Genomic DNA, 21,649 nt, shown 5'->3' with positions numbered 1-21,649 from the left:
CTTTATTTTTGTATTTGCAGAGTTTATTGTCTTTTGCACACTGGTTAAACACCCAAATTGGTGTGTTCTTTCATTGATTCTATTATGGTTATGATCCTATTATGGATTTATTGAGTATGCCCGCAAGAAAATGAACCTCGGGGTTGTACATGGTGACATATATGTACTTTGATAATAAATTTACTTTCAACCTTGAACTCCAACTAGACTTCCATACTCCTTTAAGCTAACTGTTTAACATGATAAAAACTGTCATTTGGGTTGTGTACATAAATGGGCCAAATGTTCCCAATGACTAAGTTCAAAACAAGTACTAACGTTCTCTGTTTAAGAGATTTAGTCCTGGTGAAATGGAGTTTTTGAGAAAGTTCAATAGACACTACTGAATGTATGTGAATTTATTGCAAACATTACAAAGGCAGCTGATCCAGTTCCTAACTCTACCATGGATGGTCCCAAGCCCAACTGCAAAACCAGGAGGGTTGTACATGGGGCTAGCAACCTCATCCCATTAAAGCCCAGAGCTACAGAAACACCAACAGAAGCTCCAAAGGATCTTTAAAGATGGGTTGCACCTGGGGACAAAAAAGACTGGTCCGGGATAGAGGACTCTGGCGAGTTACAGTCAGCAGTCTATGCCCCATTAGGGTCGATGGGCTTAATAAGATGAAGATCGTGTTCCTAGATGCAACAGTTCAATTTTCCACTGATGGGGGTTACGTTCTATCGCTATGGAACACTTAAGCCAAAAGCAACACAAGCCCATTGGTATCTGAACCAAGAATTGAACACACTGTACTAACACATAGAACTGCTCCGTCTCCAACTGTGTGATGCAATTAAAAAGTAACCTCTGGTTTTGGATCCGGGTGACAGATGCCCAAGTATAGGTGCGGGTGACAGCAAAGCACAGAATGGTGGGGTTGGCACAAACCACAGACTGAGATCTTCAGAGTTTTACCAAAGTGATCCCAAAGACAAGGTGCAAGTCCATTTCACTTGGCAGTGTGGATTAGCTGAACAGTTTCTCTGTCTGCACTGGGCAACTAACCAGTGATTTTGGTGTGCAAACTCAGGAGTCTAATCAAATAATATCAGTGCATGGTATTAGTGAACCCCACCATAGATGGTCCCAAGCCCAGCTTCAAAAGAAGGAGGGCTGGGCATGGGCTAGCAACCCCATCCTGTAAAAAAAACAGAGCTACCAAAGCTCCAGCCACCTTGTCCCTGGGAGAAAAGGAGCTTGGAAAATAGGCGACACCTGGGGACAATTTGAAGGACTGGCCCAGGACCGATGACTCTGATGAGCTGCTGTCGACAGCCAATGCCCCTGTAGAGGTGATGGCCTTAAGAAGAAGAAAGTATTTCTATTGAGGCAAAAGATATGAAATGTAACATACTGATACCATTGACAACTGTCTTATCCATCTCAGTGGAGCGGCAAGGTATGCACATATATATTTTATGTGTGAACACCAGGTGTACAGGGCTGTTGGGTCCAGTCTCCACGGATAAGTACTTATTCCCAAATGGCTGCTTGGAAAGCCTTGAGCACCAAGGCCATCAATAAGTACTTTCCCCCAATTGAAAGCCTTGAGCACCAAGGTTCACAGCAAACAGCATTAGACAAAGACGTATTTAAATTTGATACCAGCAGCCGACCCACAGAATCGTATGCATTAAAGGACCACAAACAAATAATCACATTCATAATGCCAATACTTTTAAAGCAATAAAAAACACACCAAATTAACTTATCAAATTCAAATTAGCGCCATGGTGAAATGTCATACTCAACAGTGCTACGCCATGGGAGAGGCAAATGAAATTGCACAGAGGTCCCACAGGCAGAACGTACTCCCTTATCTACACTTGCCCCAACCCTGAACAGAAGCAAACCATATCTTCTTTATTCAAAAACAGGGCCCTCTGACCCCAGTGAATGGAACCTGGGATGAAAACAGACCAGACAGCTAAGTTAGAAAAGTTTTGGAAGATTCTAAGTGAGGAAGAGGAGACTAATCTTCATAGACTATAAAACTAGTTAATACTTGAATGTAATTAAATTCAATTCTCCAGACCCTATACTTTGGCAATGCAGTGGTTTGTTCATTAGAACTTTTCATCCTCAGGAAAATTGTGTTTTTAAAGTAAGGTTGGGGGGGGGGGAGAAAGGAGGGAAAGGGGAAACAAAGATGGATTAAATTTGTTGTACGAAGTAACAGGAGCCATTAATCTTGACGAAAGAATGTCTTCGCTATATTAGCAAACTTATTCCAGTGTATCTTAAGTTCAGCTGGTACAACATTCTGTGCAGTTCAAATCTCAGTGGACAACATAAATTATGATTTAATTATAATTTTAAAAAAAGGTTCTTGAGGGAGACATCCAGAAACAAACATATTCTGTCCACAAACTCACTTGGAGGGCAGCAGAGCTGTAGTCAGTATCACCTGTGTAAAGGAGGTATAAATCAGTGAGTACTGAATCTAACACTATGTAGATAGCACAGGTAGGCAGCAGTTCTAGGGACAACGCACCTGTCAATTGAATTCAGGTATTATTTCCTTAATCTACTTCATCAAAACAAAAACTCCCAATGAGGTTGAGATTGGGTGCCTCTTGCCGGCTGAGGCTCCTCTGCTACTGGACAGCAATACCGGTCAATGAGTTGCCGTCTGAAATCTATGAAGGTCAGGTTTGCCCTGAGGTGCCGGAATTCTGGGTGGTGTCCCCCCCCCCCCAACCTGAAGTGTGTAATTTTTGCGTGGGCAGCCACGGTGCTGGTTAACGAGTTGTCACCAGAAGTCTCTATGAAGGTCAGATTTACCCCGAGGTGCTATAAGCCCAATAGGAATTCCAGACGATGCCCCCCCCCCCCACCCCGACTTGACATGTGCGATTTTTGTACAGGCAGTCATGGTACTGGTTAATGAGTTGTCACTGGAAGTCTTCATAAAGGTCAAATTTTACCTGCCAGGAGGGCTGGACCAACTATCTATTTTAAATCTGTATTTCAGAGGTTAGATTGAGAAGCAATTTTTTTTGGGGGGGTGGTTAGTAAAACAAGTGCAAGGGAAAGAAAATGAACAACTCACATCAGCAAGTCAACAGACAAGTCAGTGTCACACACCCACAGCCTTTTTATATCACCAAATGCATAGGGGCATTTCATGCACTTTCCTGTATTCAGTTCCTAGGTGGCTGTCGAGTTGTGAAGGGGAGAAGGTTCGGATAGTTATCAAAACAGGTCAACAATACCTGAGACTGTGCAATTGTGTAGTCAAAATGTAGGGGAGCAATATTTGGCCAATTAAATTAAAACTATTTCCTTGAAGTTTTCAACTGCATGGAGAAATAGCTCTCAAAGTGGTTTCCACCAAACCACTGACTTTATTTTTTATTTTCCAATTACCTATTGCAAAGGATAAACGAAACCTAACCAGAAGTTGTTCGGCAGGACTTCATCAGAAGCCTGCAGCAAGCCCCCATCTCTGAGAAATGTCAGGAGCTCAGAGGTTCTGCATCAGGTTCAAAGAAATTCAGCTTGGAGTCATTGCACATAAGTTACTTGGCAGACACAGCCGGTTGTCATTTCTTGGTAGCTTCCTGGGTTGACGTATTTTCGGCATGAGGGCGGTCTTCACTGAGGCATAGATGCTGTGCTGGCTGGACAACATTAATGCAGCTGAAGGCCTGATCTCGTACCCTCTCGGCATTATGCTCAGTGCTCCTCTCAGTCGCAGGAATATAATCCCGGGTTCACTGGGAAAGGGGTGACCAATTGACTGACTCCTGTTTAGTTGAAGACTGGGCAAGTTTATCTGCATACAAAGGTTGGTAGATACAAGCATGCAGCCATGGATAACATGAAGTTATTCTGCAAAGCCATGGATCGAGATGCATTTGCTCTGCCCCTTCTCACATCTCTATGTATGATTCTTTCATTTTCTCTCAGCCTCTCCATTTCAATGCAACACCCATAATCTCATATCAGCAAACTCTCTCAGAAAGTGCAACTTGGCTTCTCATTACGGCTCACAGGTCTTTGCTGTGCTTTGACCTGAGTGTCTCACTTCTCTGAGCCTTTGCGATGTCGCCGGAAACTTGAGACGTTCTCGTTCAGTGCATAGATCCTCCGGGAGAACTCCTCAAACCCTTCGGCATCGAGCTCGCCCAGAACCTGGTCATCGCTCTCCACGGCCACGGCTTGGTCAACAGGGATGCAGAATCCTTCCAGCTGTTCTTCTGAACTGAAGCCTGTGGCTTCCATTCCAATGATTTCCTCGGCCCGCTCCACCGAGCAGAAGATGCCTCCACCTTTAGGGTGGCCAAAGTCACCTGAGTGCGGGCTGCTGGACTTAGCGGCAGGTGCGCTGGGCAATGTCATCCCATTTACCCCAGCAGAAACTGGTTGTGACCGGGACGCTTCATCAACAACACCATTTTCATTACCGTGCACGCCATTCTTAAAGGTGTCACACACTGCCCCCTCCTCTTTGAAGGAGCTGCCAGGTACCTCCAGCATTGTAGAGGTGTGCACCTTGCACGCGTCCGTCGGCGGTGGCTCTGCTTGACATGCTGCTGCATTGTGGCTCGGGGCCAGATCTTCCAAACACCCGTGCGACTGCCTCCAAGCTTTGTCTGGAGAGGGGATTCCACCGCTCTGAGCCTGCACCTCCAACCCTACTGGCGCGATGGCCATTTGCCTCCGAGGAGCAGGAATGGCACTGGAGAGAGGCCGATCACTTGTGAGAAAATAAAAAAATACTTGTTAACTTGGGAATGTAACACAGACACCAGATCATATTTTCACCCTCTGCATAAATTCAGCCATCACCATCAGGGTCCTGAACCAGCATGCATAACTTCACTCTCCCCATTACTGAACTGATTCTACAACCTATGGACTAATTTTCATGGATTCTACAACTTATGTTCTCAGTTTGTATGTATGTATTTATTTACTTTACAGTGCATTCCGGTTTATTGAGCCATTGGTTAATTGGTGCATCTGCTTATTTGGGACACTCTGAAAGAACAAAAACTAAGCAAGAAAATAGCCAGGTTCCCTTTGTTTATTTGGGACACTCTACCGCTTAATTGGGACAGCAGACTACTGCTGAACACTTGCTAACTAGCTTCAGATGCGAGCACTTGTGTGGCCATTAGACACTACACCGTGTTTAGAGTGAACAGTTTTTAAATAGCTTCAGTTGTGCGTGCTTGTGTTCTAAAACCAGCGATTTTGATACTGATTTTAGGTGAGAAATAAATAGTTAAGACAAAACGAAACAACTTCAAAAAGTTAATAACTATGAAGAATTTAAAGGTATTGACAACCATCTTGAATGTTATAATGAAAATGAAGACTTGGAGGATGCAATTGTCAAAAATTGTATGATGGTTGTTCATTTTCTACACCAGGTGTCTACACTGATTTTGTTCATTTACAGTCAATCAAAAGAACATGGCAACACAACTCCTCTGTTGATAACTACTGGGAACTAATACACAGTTTTACAGTACTGTAGTACTATTGATAGTGTTCTAATATTGGTATGTTTGTATTGATAGTGTCTTAATTTGCTCTGTATTTCACTTAAACACAATTTGTTACTCAGTTAAATGATAGTTTGTCTTTTTTATACCTTTCTAACTATTTCCATGAAAAATAAACTCTTCTCAGGCTTCCAGCCAGGTACAGGTATCAATTTTAACAGGTGTTTTGTTGACAAACTCTGCCATCTACATCAGGGATGATGCCTGGGCATGTCTAGTCCAGTGGAACTTAGCCCTCTCCTCAAAGTCCTCCATGTAGAAATTAGCAATAGCTGGCAACATGGCCACTCCGTCCATTTGTTCATAGTAATACCCCTTATAGAGGAAATATGTTGATGTAAGGGTGTGTTCAAAAAGGTCACGGTACCCTTATCAAACCCAGGAGGACCAAGCTCTCCTTAATGGGAACTCTTGTGAACAGGGGCACCACCTTGAAACTGACCACTGTGTCCTCCGGGGTCAGCTGGATGTTGGTTATCATTTTTACGAAGTTGTTCAAATTTGTGATGTGATGCTCACAGCCCCCAATGAGGTAGCAGGTCAGAGAATCAATCTCACTGGTGATAGGTTTCGGGGGGAGCCTTGTACGTCTTAGGGAGTCCATAAAGTTTTGGTGATACTGGCAACACTGGCACTTGAGGAGTGGGCTCTGAGTTCACCGCCCTTATAGCCCAAATGCTTCTTCAGATACGTTGATGACACCTTCGTAGTAAGGCCTCATGGACCCTGGGCACTTCAATAGTTCCACGACCATCTGAACAGTATACATCAATACAATTTATGATGGAGATGGAGAAGAATAGTTGCCTCCCATTCCTGGACATTTTAATACAATGCAAACTGGATGGTAGCCTCGGACATGGCGTCTATCAGAAATACAATCACCTGGACTTGTACCTCAACCATAACAGGCACCATCGCACCTTCCAACATAGAGTAGTTCTTTCTACTTTGATTAACTGTGCGAAAACTATTTTGGACATGGAGAGTCTCCTTGAGGAAATAAGACAATTATGCCCGACACTAATACAGAATGGCTACATGGTGAAGGAAATCAACAGGGCTCTTAAAAGGGCCAACGAGAAAACCAGGACACCTAACGAGGAGGAACCTGTCGCAACCACCTCTCTTCCCTATTTCTGCAACTTCTGGATCGATCGCCAGAAATACCAGATTAATACCATCCACAAACCTGTAAGGACGCTCAAATCACAGTTTATGCAGTCAAAGATGACCTGATGTTTACAGGATTCCCTGTGAATGCTGCATAGTGTACATCGGCCAAATGGGACACACAGTGGGAACTCGCACCAAGAAGCACAGGAGGTGTTACCATTTGGGTTACCCAGAGAAATCAACAGTAGCAGAACATTGCATTTGCAATGGCCATAGGATTAACTTCAACGGCACATAACTATTGTGCCGTGCCAATGGCTTTTGGGATCACCTGGTGAAGGAAGCCATTGAAATAAAACTAGAGGAAAAGAACTTTAACAAAAATGAAAGTCTCGCTTTGAGTAAGAACTAGAATTCAATTATAAACAAGGCATGATAGTGGAAACCTGATTGGATGAGGATTAACCAATCAGGAAGGACGAATGACGAGGGTATAAATACTACTGGACTAGACATGCCAAGGCATCATCCCTGATGAAGATGGCAGAGTTTGTCATCGAAGAATCAGTTAAAATCAATACCTGTACCTGCTGGAAGCCTGAGAAGAGCTTATTTATCATATACACCAGGAAAACACTAGATCCTATTTCCATGAAACTTCGGCTAATTGGGGCAAAATGTACTAGTCCCTATGTGTCCCAATTAACCGGAATTCACTGCATTTTGTTTTCATTTCTTTTTTGTAATTGCACAATTTGTTGTCTTTTGAACATTGATTGTTTGTGCATCTTTGTCGTGTGCAGTTTTTCATTGATCCTATTGTGTTTCTTTGTATTTACCGTAAATGCCTGCAAGAAAATGAATCAGGTTAGTATATAACGTATATGTACTTTGATAATAAATTTACTTAGAAATTTGAATTGTATCTTTATCATTTAAAACAAAACTACACCACCTCTTACGGGCATTAAGATATCCCACAGCTTTTCTAAATTGATAGGTATCAAGGAGAGAAGAGACAGGTTTAGCAGCCAATACTCTTGAGTTACAGTACACTACAGCACAGAAACAGGCCCTTCAGACCTTGTTGAACTGTTATCCTGACCAGATCCACTGACCCACACCATAGTCCTTCATACCCTGTGAGTCCATGTACTTATCCAAACCTCTCTTTAAAAAATTAGTCAAACTTGCACCCGCCACTTCTACTGACAGCTCGTTTCACACTCTCACCACCCTCTGAGTGAAGAAGTTCCCCCTCTTGTTCCTCTTAAACTTTTCACCTTTCACCCTTAGCCTCTAGTTCTTGTTCTAGTCTCACCCAAGCTCAGTGGAAAAAGCTTCATCAAATCATATTTTTATCGTCTGTACAATCTGCATTTAAAATAAAACTATGCCAATTCTTACAGAAATGCTGAAGCTTGACTTAAATTCAAGTTCAAATTTCACACATAAAAGTTTTATGTGTGTTGCTGGAAATTCCAGCATCTGCAGATTTCCTTGTGTTTCCGTTTACTGTCATTCAGCCATATACATGTACACAACTACACGAAACAATGTTCTTCTGGACCAAGGTGCACAACACCGTACATATAACTCACACACAACACATGAAGTAATATTACCACAATAAATTAACAAATAATAAAATATATTCCAGAACATATAGTTTCAAGGAGAGTGGAGACAAGTTTAGCAGCTGATTCTCCAGAGACAACTTATTAGGTATGTTTGCCACTTTAAGCAGGAGATCTGTGAAAGGACAGATGTGGACCAGCACAGATAATTCTGGATGTGGCGGTTGGTAGAAATAGAGAGAAAGGAACAGAAACAGAAGGCCATAAACATGAGAAAGTCTGCAGATGCTGGAAATTCAAAGCAACACACATAAAATGCTGGAGGAACTCAGCAGATCAGGCAGCATCTACAGAAATGAATAAACAGCTGATGCTCTGGGCTGAGACTCTTCTTCAGAACTGGAAAGGAAGGGGCAAGATGCCAGAATAAAATGGAGTGGAGGAGGGGAAGGAGGCTAGCTGGAAGGTGATAAGGTGAAGCCAGGTGGGTGGGAAAGGTCAAGGGCTGAAGAGGAAGGAATCTGATAGGACTGGAAAGAGGATCATAGGAGAAAGGGAAGGAGGAGGAGACACAGGGGAAAGCGATAGGAGAGGAGAAGTAAAAAGTGTCCAAGCCTGGTTAGCATTGGCTAAATTTTCACTGACTCCAGCTTCCATGTTGTTGCTTGACTATGTTATCACCCAAAAACAATGAAAGATTCACAAAAGTTGAAGAAAGCAGTAGGGTAGCACAGTAGCATAGTGGCTACTTAATGCTTCACAGTGCCTAAGATCAGGGTTCGACCATTCTTATCAGTCCTTAGTGGCTGTAACTCCTTAGAGTTGCTGTCTGTAATGAGCTTATAGGCCCTCCCTGTGACTGCCTGGATTTCCACTTGGTGATCCAGTTTCCCACCACATACCAAAAAAGCATTGGGGTTGGGGTTAACAAGTTATGGCCATGGTACGTTGGCGCTGGAAGCATATAACACTTGTGGGTTGCCCCCAACACTTCTCGGACTGTGTTGGTTGTTGACGCAAGCATTGTAGGTTTTGATGTGCAGTACTGCACAAAAGTCATAGGCACATTTATATAACCAGGAAGACTAAGAGTTTTGCAAAGAACTGTGGTCATTTTATGTATTGCATTGTAAAAAAAAACAAATTTCATGACATATGTGAGTGGTGATAAACCTGATTCTGATATGGGGTCTCTGTTGTGGATTGAGAGTGGGAAGGGGGCAGGTTGGGAAAAGGGGAAGGGAGAAGGAAGCACCAGATAGACAATTCGTAATGATCAATACACCAATTGTTTGGAATCAAGTGACTTTGCCTGGTGTGTCTGCAGACATGCCACCAACCCACCCCCACCCCGGCACTGTTTCTCTGCCACCGACCCGTCCCACACTCCTCCCGCCGCGCTCCACCCTTTCCATTCCCAATATCCTTTGCTCCAGCCGGATTTACAAACTCACTCTCCATTCCACCTTGTCAAATACTGAACTGTGCAAAAGTCTCAGACACCCTAGCTATTTATGTGCCTGAGACTTTTACACAGTACTATACATGTGACAAATAAAGCTAATCTCTCATCTTTCATTCTTGGAATGTGGGAGATTGAGGGGGCAACCTATTAGAAGTGTTGAAAATTATGAGAGGCATTGATAAGGTGGACGGTAAGAGTCTTTTCCCCAGGGTAAGGGAGTCGAAAACTAGTGGACACAGAGGGTAGCACGGTAGCGTAGTAGTTAGCACAACACTTTACCGTATCAGCGACCCGGGTTACATTCCTGCCGCATTTTGTAAGGAGTTTGTACGTTCTCTCCGTGACTGCGTGGATTTCCTCCAGGTGTTCCGCTTTCCTCCCAAAGTCCAAAAACGTACGGGTTGATAGGTCAATTGATCATTATAAGTTGTCCCGTCATTAGGCTAGGGTTAATTTGGGGGATTACTGGGCAACACAGCTCAAAGGGCCTATTCTGTGCTGTATCCTAATAAGTAAGTGATGTTGTGGGGATGGAACTGGACTCTCTGACGGTGGTGTCTGAAAAGGGGATGCTGTCCAAGTTGCATGCCATCTTGGACAATGTCTCCCATCCACTACATAATGTACTGGTTGGGCACAGGAGTACATTCAGCCAGAGACTCATTCCACCGAGATGCAGCACAGAGCGTCACAGGAAGTCATTCCTGCCTGTGGCCATCAAACTTTACAACTCCTCCCTTGGAGGGTCAGACACCCTGAGCCAATAGGCTGGTGCCGGACTTATTTCCATCTGGCATAATTTACATATTATTATTTAATTATTTATGGTTTTATATTGCTAAATTTATACTCTATTCTTAGTTGGTGCAACTGTAACAAAACCCAATTTCCCTTGGGATCAATAAAGTATGTCTATCTATCTATCTAAATAAATTTAGGGTGAGAGGGAAAAATTTTAAAGGGGCTCAAAGGACAACTTTTTCACGCAAAAGCAGCTGCCAGAGAAAGTGGTTGAACAGGTGCACTTAAGAAGCACTTGGACAGGTACATGGAGGGGGGGGCCTGGAGGATCATGTGCTGAATGCAGGAGACTGGGGCTAGCTGGGTGGACAACATGGTTGCTCATGGACTCGTTGGGCTGAAGGGCCTGATATTTGTCCTGTATTGCTCTTCGACTCTTCTTAGTCTTCCAAATATCCAAGCCCTTATTTTAAGGCAAGTTTGTCAAATTTTGAACTTTCCAGCCAGAAAACACTTCTCTTCAATATCTGTCCAAATATTTCCAAGGATTAGAGAGTATTTCTTATGAGGATAGGTTGAGCGAGCTAGGGCTTTTCTCTTTGGAACGAAGAAGGATGAGAGGTGACTTGATAGAGGTGTACAAGGTAAAGCAAACAGACTTCTTCCCAGGGTAGAAACGGCTAATACGAGGGGACATAATTTTAAAGTGATTGGAGGTGAGTATAGGGGGAATGTCAAAGGTCAGTTTTTTTTAACACAGATAGTGGTGGGTGTATGGAATGCACTGCCAGGGGTGGTAGTAGAGGCAGATACATTAGGGATGTTTATGAAACTCTTAAATAGACAAATGGATGAAATAAAAATAGAAGGCTAGGTAGGCGGGAATAGCTAGATTGATCTTAGAATAGGCCGGTATAGCACCGTAGGCCAAAGGGTCTGTACTGTGCTGTAATGTTCTATGTTTTATTTCCGAGGAAAGCAATGGTCAAATATTAATGAAAAACAGATTAATTTGAAAGTGAGAGAGAGAGAGAGAGAGTGAAAGTGTGAGAGAGAGTGAATGGGAAAGACAGAGAGAGTGAGTGAATGGGAAAGACAGAGAGAGTGAGAGAATGTGAGAGAGAGAGAGAGAGAGAGAGAGAGAGTTTGAAAGAGAGTGGGAGTGGGAGGGAGAGCATGAGAGAGAGTGAGTGAGTGTGAGAAAGTGAATGAGAGAGGGATGGAGAGGGAGGGGAGGGTGTGAGAGAGAGAGAGAGAGAGAGAGAGAGAGAGAGAGAGAGAGAGAGAACGACAGAGAGAATGCGAGAGAATGACAGAGAGTGGAAGAGAAAGCATGAGAGAGAGTGATGGAAAGAGGGAGGGAGGAGAGTGGAAGAGGTAGTGTGGGAGGGGAGGGGGAGAGAGGAGAGTGAGGGCCTGCAGAAATAATGTGGAACTGCTGGATCTAGTAGTTTCCTTTGGGATAATAAATGCATATGTTTTGATCTTCCAAGTTCCTTAGATTCTAGTACGATTCCTATGGATTATGCAACCTCTCCAACCTCTAGACTTGTTATTTTTGGTATCACTGTAAGCTTCTCCTTTCAATCTAATAATACCTTTAATTCTCTGGATGGCCACAAAGTGTCAGGGAACAAGGTTAAAACAATTCTTCTGTGCACACAGCATCCCAGGATTCACTTTCCATGTAATTTCCTGACAATTGATCCAGAAGATAGGAAAATCTGCAACCACGGCATTTTTCTTGGGTGGTACGATGAAGGGTTTCGGCCTGAAACATTGACTGTTTATCCCTCTCCATAGAAGCTGCCTAACCTGCTGAGTCCCTCCAGCATTGTGTGTGTTTCTTGGGTAGTATCTGTGTGAATTCTGCTTTATCAGTTCAGATAGAGGTGGTTATTCTGTGGAAATGAATCTGATGGCATCACTGAACTATCGAAATTCAAATTATGAACTCAAGCTTGACACAGTAGTGTAGTAATGCTTTACAATGCCAGGGATCAGCAATTCCTTCTGTTTATCCATTCCCCCATGACCACCCAGGGTGCTCCAGTTCCCTCCCACATTCCAAAGATGTACAGGTTAGAGTTATTAAGTTGTGGGCATTGTATGTTGGTGCCCCTTGCGGGCTGCCTCCAGTATACCTTCAGACTGTGTTGGTCATCGACACAAATGATGCATTACACTGCTTTCAATGTATATGTGATGAATTAGCAACTCAAGCTAATCTTCATCTTTAGAGTTAACCTTATCAGTTCAGAAAGAGGTAGCTACTGAATCGGATGTCATCACCGTACTGCAGGAATTCGGATTATAAATTCAAGCTCACTCTTATCACTTTTGCTCAATATACTCTACAATCTTTAAGTAATGTTACTGGCATAAAAGCAGTAGCTTTAAATTTTTAAAAAATTACATATTTTGGCAATTTTATGTCTGTTCCAAAGGATGTAATACAAGGACTCCACTTATAAAACTGAACCATGCTGGCTCACTAGATCTTTACTCAAAGAACACTTGGCATAATTTTTATTCACATAATCTTTGGCAGAGGGGTTTGACAGAAATTGTGTTGTTTTAGTTTCTTGTTCACTGGTCTGCATAACTCTTCAAAATTATCACACAAAAACTCTCTTTTTTAATATAAATATATCAACCTCCCACAGACGGACTGGACAAACCAAAATCAATACTTCTACCGATCAAATATCTTCCCATAAATCATAAGTTAACTAGAATCAGATGAAGTCACATCAATCTTATTTTGAGAGAATAACAAAAGAAAATTCCACAGCACTTTTAAAACACTGAAGGAAAGAAAAAGCACCCAGAATATGAATTTACATAGCTTAATTTCAATTTAAACTTAGACCAGTACAGCACAGGAATAGGCCTTTCAACCCACAATGTTGTGCCGAACCAAATAAATTAGTAATCAAATGGCCAACTAAACTAAACCCTTCTGCCCACACAATGTCTATAACCTTTCATTTTTTCCACATACTTGTACTTTATACCTTATTGTCGCCAAACAATTGATACTAGAACGTACAATCATCACAGCGATATTTGATTCTGCGCTTCCCGCTCCCTGGATTACAAATATTAAAAATATTATAAATAGAAACATTAGTAAATATGAAAAATGCAAATTATAAATCATAAATAGAAAATAGAAAAATGGAAAGTGAGGTAGTGCAAAAAAATCTAGAGGCAGGTCGGATATTTGGAGGGTACGGCCCAGATCCAGGTCAGGATCCGTTCAGCAGTCTCATCACTGTTGGAAAGATGCTGTTCCCAAATCTGGCCGTACATTCATGTGCTTATCTAAATGTCTCTTAATAGTCCCTAATGTATCTGCTTCTACCACAACCCCAGGGTGCGCAATCCAGGCACCCACCACTCTCTGTGTAAAAAAAAACTTACCCTCACATCCCCTTTGAAATTACCTGCTCTCACTTTAACTGCATGCTCTCTGGTATTAGACATTTCAACCCTGGGAAAAAGGTACAGTCTGTCTACTCTATCTCTGCCTCTCATAATCTTATAAGTTTTATAAGTGCAAATATTACTTGGAATCTCCAGAACTGAAATAACTTCAATTTCTTTAAAACAGGGTAATGACTTTGCATTAATGAGAGAAGATTATAGATGCAGTGACAAGGTTAACCACGTTTCAGTGAAGCAGACTGAAAACTTTCACACAACAGCATTTGAACTGAATTATACATTTAGGCCTTTCAGACATGGGTTGTGTCTGGAATATTTTGTGTAAGATGGGAGGAGAGCTACATGTCTGGTTTTGGGAGTGTAAACAAGCTGAGATAATACCCTTAAAGAAATGAGCCTTTCAGAATTGTTCCAAGGTGTGGGGCAATAATTAAATACAGGGGATTCTGGTTAACTCTCAAAGAACAAAATCAAAAACTGTTCCCACAACCTAAGGACTCACTTTCAAGGCCTCTTCATCTCATGTTCTCGATATTTACTATCTATCTATTTATTTATTTATATTTATTTATTATTTCTTTTATCTTTAAAAGTTTTGTTGTATTTTTAACAATGGTTGATTGTCCATCCTGTTAGGTGCGGTCCTCATTACGGTTCTTGGATTTATTGAGTTTGCCTACAAAAAAATGAATTTCAGGGCTGTACATGGTGACTTTGATAATAAATTTACTTCGAACTTTCAACTTTAATTGGGAAAAAGGCCAGGATTCTCTTCGTTTACTTGGGACATTATGCCGCTTAACTGGGACACAAAGAGTGTTGCTGAACAGTTTCTAACTCGCGTCAGTTGCGTGCACTTCTGTGGCCGTTAGACAAACACTGTGCTTAGAGCAAAACAATTTTTAGTTAGCATCAGTTGTATGAGTTTGTGTTCAAAAGGCAGTGATTTTTATCACTGATAGTTGGTGAGAAATAAGCAGTAATACAATTCAGAACTGCTTTTCCCACTGCGGTTTCAAGCAGTCAGACTTGGAGATGCCTGAAAAGGCTAGACTGAAAATGAAACAATTTCACTACTTCAACTAGTTAGAAAATACTAAGGATTTGAATGTTACAATGAAAATGAAGATTTGGAGAATGCAACTGTCAAAAGCAGCGTATGAAGGAAGTCCATTATCTGCACTAGGTGCCTGTGCTTGTTTTAGATCATAGAAATCTATAATACATTACAGGCCCTTCGGCCCATAATGTTGTGCCGACCATGTAATCTACTCTAGAAACTGCCAGAATTTCCCTACTGCATACCCCTCTACTTTTCTAAGCTCCCTTTACTTAAGAGTCTCTTAAAAGACCCTATTGTATCTGCCTCTACCAGCGTCGTAGCAATGCATTCCACGCACCCACCACTCTCTGTGTGAAAAACTTAACTGACGTCCCTTGTACCTACTTCCAAGCACCTTAAAACTATGCCCCCTCGTGTTAGTCATTTCAGCCCTGGGAAAAAGCTGTTGACCATCCATACGTCAATGCCCCTCATCATCTTACACACCTCTATCAGGGCACCTTTCATCCTCCGTGGCTCCAAGGAGAAAAGGCCAAATTCACTCAACCTATTCTCATACGGCTTGCTTTCCAATTTTGTTCAACTACAGTCAATAAAAAGAACACGGCAGCATATATTGGATGAATTCTAGGAACTAGTACAGTTTCATAATACCGTATTAGCATTGGTAGTGTTCTAATTTGCTCTGTATTTCATTTAAACAGCTAATTTGTTACCAGTTAAAGAGTTTTTGCTTTTTTATACCTCTTTAACTATTTCTATGAAACATCAGCTAACTGGGGTAGTCAAACAATTGGTCCCAATGTGTCCCAAATCCACTGTACTTTCGAAGCGCAGTTACTGCTGCCATGTAAGAGCAGCAACCATCCACAAAAAGAAATGTAAAAACGACCAGATAATCTGTTATTTTGAGGTACCCAATGAAACTGTGCCACCCATGTGACCACTGAGCCTACTAACCCGTATGTTTTTGGAACATGGGAGGAAAATGGAGCACCCAGAAGAACCCTATGTGGATTTAAAGCTAGGTCACTAGGGCTGCAGTAGCATTATGCTAACTGTGTCGCCCATACTGTTGAGATGCTAGTCCAAGGTACACCTCAGCTCTCCTATCAGATTCCTTCATCAATCTTTTACCTCTTCCACCTATCACCTCTTAGTTTTTCATTTCATCCCCCCTCCCCCACCCACCCGCCCAGTCTCACCTATCAGCTGCCAACTTGAACTCCGTCCCCTCACTCCATTTTCTTATTCTGTCTCCTTCCTTTCCAGTCCTGAAGAAAGATCTTGTCCTGAATGGTCGACTGTTTATGTCCCTCCATAGATACTGTCTGGCCTGCTGAGTTCCTCCAGCATTTTGTATGAGTTGCTCAAGATTTCCAGCATCTGCAGGATCTCTTGTGCTTATAATATAACAATCTGACCTATTACATTTAATTGACCAATATAGTCCGATTCCAACAGGAGAAGGAAAAAGGCGGGTTACTGGTACCTTAAAACCAGTCGCTTCAGACAGATGGGGCTCGTCAGCTGTGGTTGGCAGCTCATCTAGGAAACTGAAACCTCTGATCTCAAACCTCTGCTCTTATGGCTATACCCACTCATGGGGAAGGCTTCGGGAGTAAATCCCGAGGAAAAAGACTGGAGCTGGAGTCCCTAAAGCAGTCCTACATTGAGTTCAACATTGACTGGCAACTCCTGCGATGCTGCTGGTGCCAAACTGTATTGGTGCCTGCTGTTCCTTTGGGTTTATCGGCTGCATGGAGAGGTCGAGCCTGCTACATGGGCAACCTTTGTAGATGTTCATGTATAGTGTAGGGATGTGTATGGTCGTGCACCTTGGAAAAAGGAATAAAGGCATATACTATTTTCTAAATAGGCAGAAAATTCAAAAATCAAAGGTGCAAAGGGAATTGGGAGTCCTCGTGCAGGATTTCCTGAAAGTTAACTTGCAGGTTGAGTCGGTGGTGAGGAAGGCAAATGTAATGTTAGAATTCATTTCAAGAAAACTAGGATGTAAAGGCAAGGATGTACTGCTGAGGCTTTATAAGGCATTGGTCAGACGACACTCAAGAGTACTGTGAGCAGTTTTGGGCCCTTTATCCAAGAAAAGATGAGCTGACATCGAAGGGGGTCCAGAAGAAATCCACAAAATGATTCTAGCAATGAAAAAAGGTTAAAGTATGAGGAGTGTTTGATGGCACTATGCCTGTAGTCACTGGTGTTTTAAAGAATGGGGGCGAGGGTGGAATCTCATTGAAACCTATTGAATATCGAAAAGTCTAGACAGAGTGGATGTGGAGAGGATGTTTCCTACTGCGTGTGAATCTAAGACCTGAGAGCACAGCCTCAGAATAGAGGCACATCCATTTAGAACAGAGATGAGGAGGAATTCCTTCTGCCAGAGGGTATTGAATCTGTTGAATTCATTGCCACAGACGGCTGTGGTTGCCAGGTCATTGAGTGTATTTAAAGCAGGGGTTGATAGGTTCTTGATTAGTCAGGATGTCAAAGGTTATGGGGGGGGGGAGGCAGGAGAATGGGGTTACGAGGGATAATAAATCAGCCATGATGGAATGGTGCTGCAGACCTGATGGGCCAAATGGCTTAATTCTGCTCCTGTGACCTTTGCTCTTATGAGTCCTCTCTCTTCATACCCCACTCCCAGTACACAGAGGATTCAAGAATATGAAAGTTGTTATAAAAATAAGATGGGCTCTTACTGTATGAGGGAACATTAATAATAACAGTTCCCTTTGCACTAAGATGGAGTATTGACTTCATAACGGCAGAGCAGACGCAATGGGCATAATGGGCTCATTCGACTCTGATGCCTTACTGTCTTGTCTACTTGCACTTCATTTTCTCTGTAACTGTAACACTTTATTCTGCATCCTGCTATTGCTCTCCCTTGTACCACCTCACTGCACCGTTGTAATGAAATGATAAAGATGGATGGCATCCAAAACAAACGCTTGTTACTGTACACGTGACATTAATAAACCAGCTTCTAATAGTCATGCTGGGGAATAGGTTTAGGGAGGGCTCAGAGTTCAAATTCAAAGTAAATACATCATCAAAGGACATGTATGTCACCATATACAACACCAAGATTTAATTTCTTGCAGGCATACTCAATAAATCCAATAACCGTAATAGAGTCAATGAAAGAGCAGATCAACAGGGCGGACAATCAGTGTAGAAAAAGCAAAAGATTACGTAAATACAAATAGAAAGACAAAAAATTATAGTAACTTATTAAATAGACATAACCATTCCAAACTCACACAGCATAGAGAAACACCAGAAACACCAGAAGTGAAAAACACCAGAAATATGCTGAATTAAAAGAGGAAATTGAAAGACTAGGGAATGTGAACAGGGTATACATTGTTCCAACAGTAATATCTACAAATGGTGTCATCCGAACGTCCCTACACAATAGTATTAAACAATTAGGCTATACAGCAACATTTATGTAAATCTCCATAAATCCACAATACTGGACACCACTAGAATAGAACATAGAACATAGAATAATACAGCACAGTACAGGCCCTTCGGCCCACAATGTTGTGCCGACCCTCAAACGCTGCCTCCCATATAAGCCCCCACCTTAAATTCCTCCATATACCTGTCTAGTAGTCTCTTAAACTTTACTAGTGTATCTGCCTCCACCACTGACTCAGGCAGTGCATTCCACGCACCAACCACACTCTGAGTAAAAAACCTTCCTCTAATATCCCCCTTGAACTTCCCACCCCTTACCTTAAAGCCATGTCCTCTTGTATTGAGCAGTGGTGCCCTGGGGAAGAGGCGCTGGCTATCCACTCTATCTATTCCTCTTATTCAGAATAGTCTGAAAGATCCTAGCAATTGAGAAATGAGTGTGCTTGGCTATGCAACTCTAGCTGAGATCTCTAGATAAAAATAGAACTTAATTGTATATATAGAAATCAACTTGAGCTGACAAAAAAAAATCAAGAAAATGAGATGAAGAGTCCTTGAGAGCGAATCCATAGATTGTGGGAACATATGGTCAAAGGAAAAATAAATCCAGTTTCATAATGCTCTGCATTCAAAGAAAGGAAATTTAATGAAAGCTCCTTTCTGGAAAAACTATGATGTTACACTGGGCAAAAATAGAAATTCGGGTTTTTACAGGAAACTTTCTTTCCATATGCGCCTCTGAGACATAAGGCTGTGTGTTCAATTGCCAGTCTGACTGAAGCACTGAGGGCCGCATGGTAAGTAGCTCCAGTTCTTGATGAGTTTTATAAAATCGAGGGCCCGCTTTTTACACTCTGAAGAGAACACACTGACCAAAGGACACATCTGCTAATCAGGAATAGACCTGCTCCGCTAGTCATGAAAACAATTCTTATCTGGTCACCATTTTATTTTCACTTAGAGATACAGTGCAGAACAGGCCCTTCCAACCCAATGAGGTTAAATATAGTACTGTGCACATACATCCAGCTACGTGCCTAAGACTTTTACACAGTACTGTATATTATGTCTTTCCAATTACCAAATAACACTTAATACCACCAAGTTAATACAAAGCGAAGTCCTCTTATTTCTTTCTCCTATCTCCTTATCCTGCTCATTACCTCTCTCTGGTGCTCCTCCTGCTTCCTTTTCTTCCATGATCTTCTACACTATCCTAGCAGACTCCCCTTCCTCCAGCCCTTTCACCAATCAGCTTCCCCGCTCTTTACTTCACCATTCCCCCCTCTCCCGGTTTCACCTATCACCAACCACCTCGTGCTTCTTCTTCCCCTCCATCGACCTTCTTGCTTTGACTTCTTATCTTTTTTTCCAGTCCCCATGAAGGGTCTTGGCCTGAAACGTCGACTGTTTATTCCTTTCCATAGATGCTGCCTGACCTGCTGAGTTCCTCCAGCATTTTGTGTGTGTTGCCTTGGATTTTCTCATGTTTGTGGTACTCATATTTCTGTTTCCCAACCACCTTCCTGTTTTAACCAAGATAGAGAACTGTGCAAAAGTCTTAGGCACCCTAGCTATATATGTGCCTAAGACTTTTGCACCGTGCTGTATTTAACCCAGGCCTAATCACAGAAAAACTTACAATGACTAATTAACCTAGGAAAAAATATGTCTTTGGACTGTGGGAGGAAACTGGCACACCCAGAGGAAACCTACGGATGCCACACAGAGGATGCCGGAATTGAACTCTGAACTCCGACCTTGATGAACTTAGGGGTTTGATTTGCACAAATTTCTGCAACATTGCCCACATTACTACAGTAATGTTAATTCTAAAGGTCCTTTAATACAAAGGTACTATTTACTTTGACAATGAAATTATTATCAAAGTATGTACACTCAGTGACTATTTTATTAAGCACACCTGCTCATTAATGCAAATATCTAATCAGCTGATCATGTGGCAGCAGCTCAACGCATAAAAATGGCCAGGAGGTTCAGTTGTTGTTTAGACCAAACATCAGAATGCGGAAGAAATGTGATCTAAGTGACTTTGACCGTGGAATGATTGCTGGTGTCAGACAGGGTGGTTTGACTATCTCAGATACTGCTGATCTCTTGCAATTTTCATACACAACAGTCTCTAGAGCTTACAGAGAACACTGCGAGAAACAAAATCAGCCAGTGAGCAGCAGTTCTGTGGGCGAAAATGCCCTGTTAATGAGAGAGAACAGAGGAGAATGGGCAGACTGGTTCAAGCTGACAGGAAGGTGACAGTAACTCAAATATCCATGTGTTGCAACAGTGGTGTGCAGCCAAGCATCTGTAAACATAGAGCACGTTGAATCTTGAAGTGGACGGGCTATAGCAGCTAGAGACTAGAAACATACACTCAGTGGCCACTTTATTGGGTATAGGAGGTACCTAATAACGTGACCACTGAGTATATATGTCACCATATACTACCTTGAGATACATTTTCTTACAGACATTTACAAGAAAATATAGTAGACCAATAGAATTCATGAAAAATACTACATAAACAAAAACTGACAACCAATGTGCAAAAGAGACTAACTTTGTACATTCTTTGAAAGTGAGTCTGTGGTTTGTGTAATCAGTTCAGAGCTCAGGTAAGGAAAGGCCTTCAAGAAGCTGGTGGATACAGCCCAGTCAATCACAGGAAAAGCCTCCGTACCATCGAGTGCTGCCACAAAAAAAGCAGCATCCATTGTCAGAGAGCCCCATCATTCAGGCCAAGTACTCGTCTCACTGCTGTCATCGGATATGAAATTCAGGAGTCTTGGGTCCCACAGCACCAGGTTCAGGAACAATTAGTTCCCTTCAACTACAAGCTCCTGAATTGGACTGGTTAACTTCACTCACCTCAACTCTGAACTAATTCCACAACCTATGGACTCACTTTTAAGGACTCTACAACTCATGTCCCCAGTATTATTTATCTACTTAGTTATTAATTATTATTAATTTTATTATATTTGCACAATTTGTTTTAATTTGCACATTGGTTGTCAGTCAAGATCTTAGGCACAGATATATATATATATATATATATATATATAAAGGTCTTAGGCACAGATATATATAGTTAGGGTGCCTACGACATTTACAGAGTACTGTATTTGTCAACGTGGAACGGAGAGCCAGTTTGTAAATTTGGCTGGTGCAAAGGATATTGGGAATGGCAAGGGTGGTGTGCTGTGG

General features: G+C 42.1%; 1 protein-coding gene across 1 annotated transcript in view; it reads right to left on the bottom strand.

Moving 5' to 3' along the window:
- Positions 1-2,886: 2,886 nt before the first annotated feature.
- uvrag (UV radiation resistance associated gene) overlaps positions 2,887-21,649 on the bottom strand; it is a 438,674-nt gene continuing 419,911 nt past the window's right edge. Inside the window, exon 15 of the mRNA XM_072262586.1 lies at positions 2,887-4,748. Within this exon, the coding sequence (XP_072118687.1) occupies positions 4,073-4,748 (676 nt within the window). The 3' untranslated portion in view covers positions 2,887-4,072. The remainder of the gene's footprint in view (positions 4,749-21,649) is intronic.

The sequence above is a fragment of the Mobula birostris genome, chromosome 7, assembly GCF_030028105.1.
Source record: "Mobula birostris isolate sMobBir1 chromosome 7, sMobBir1.hap1, whole genome shotgun sequence".
Classification (NCBI taxonomy): domain Eukaryota; kingdom Metazoa; phylum Chordata; class Chondrichthyes; order Myliobatiformes; family Myliobatidae; genus Mobula; species Mobula birostris.
Note: the sequence above shows the minus strand (reverse complement) of the source record. Positions and strands in the feature narration are given on the sequence as shown.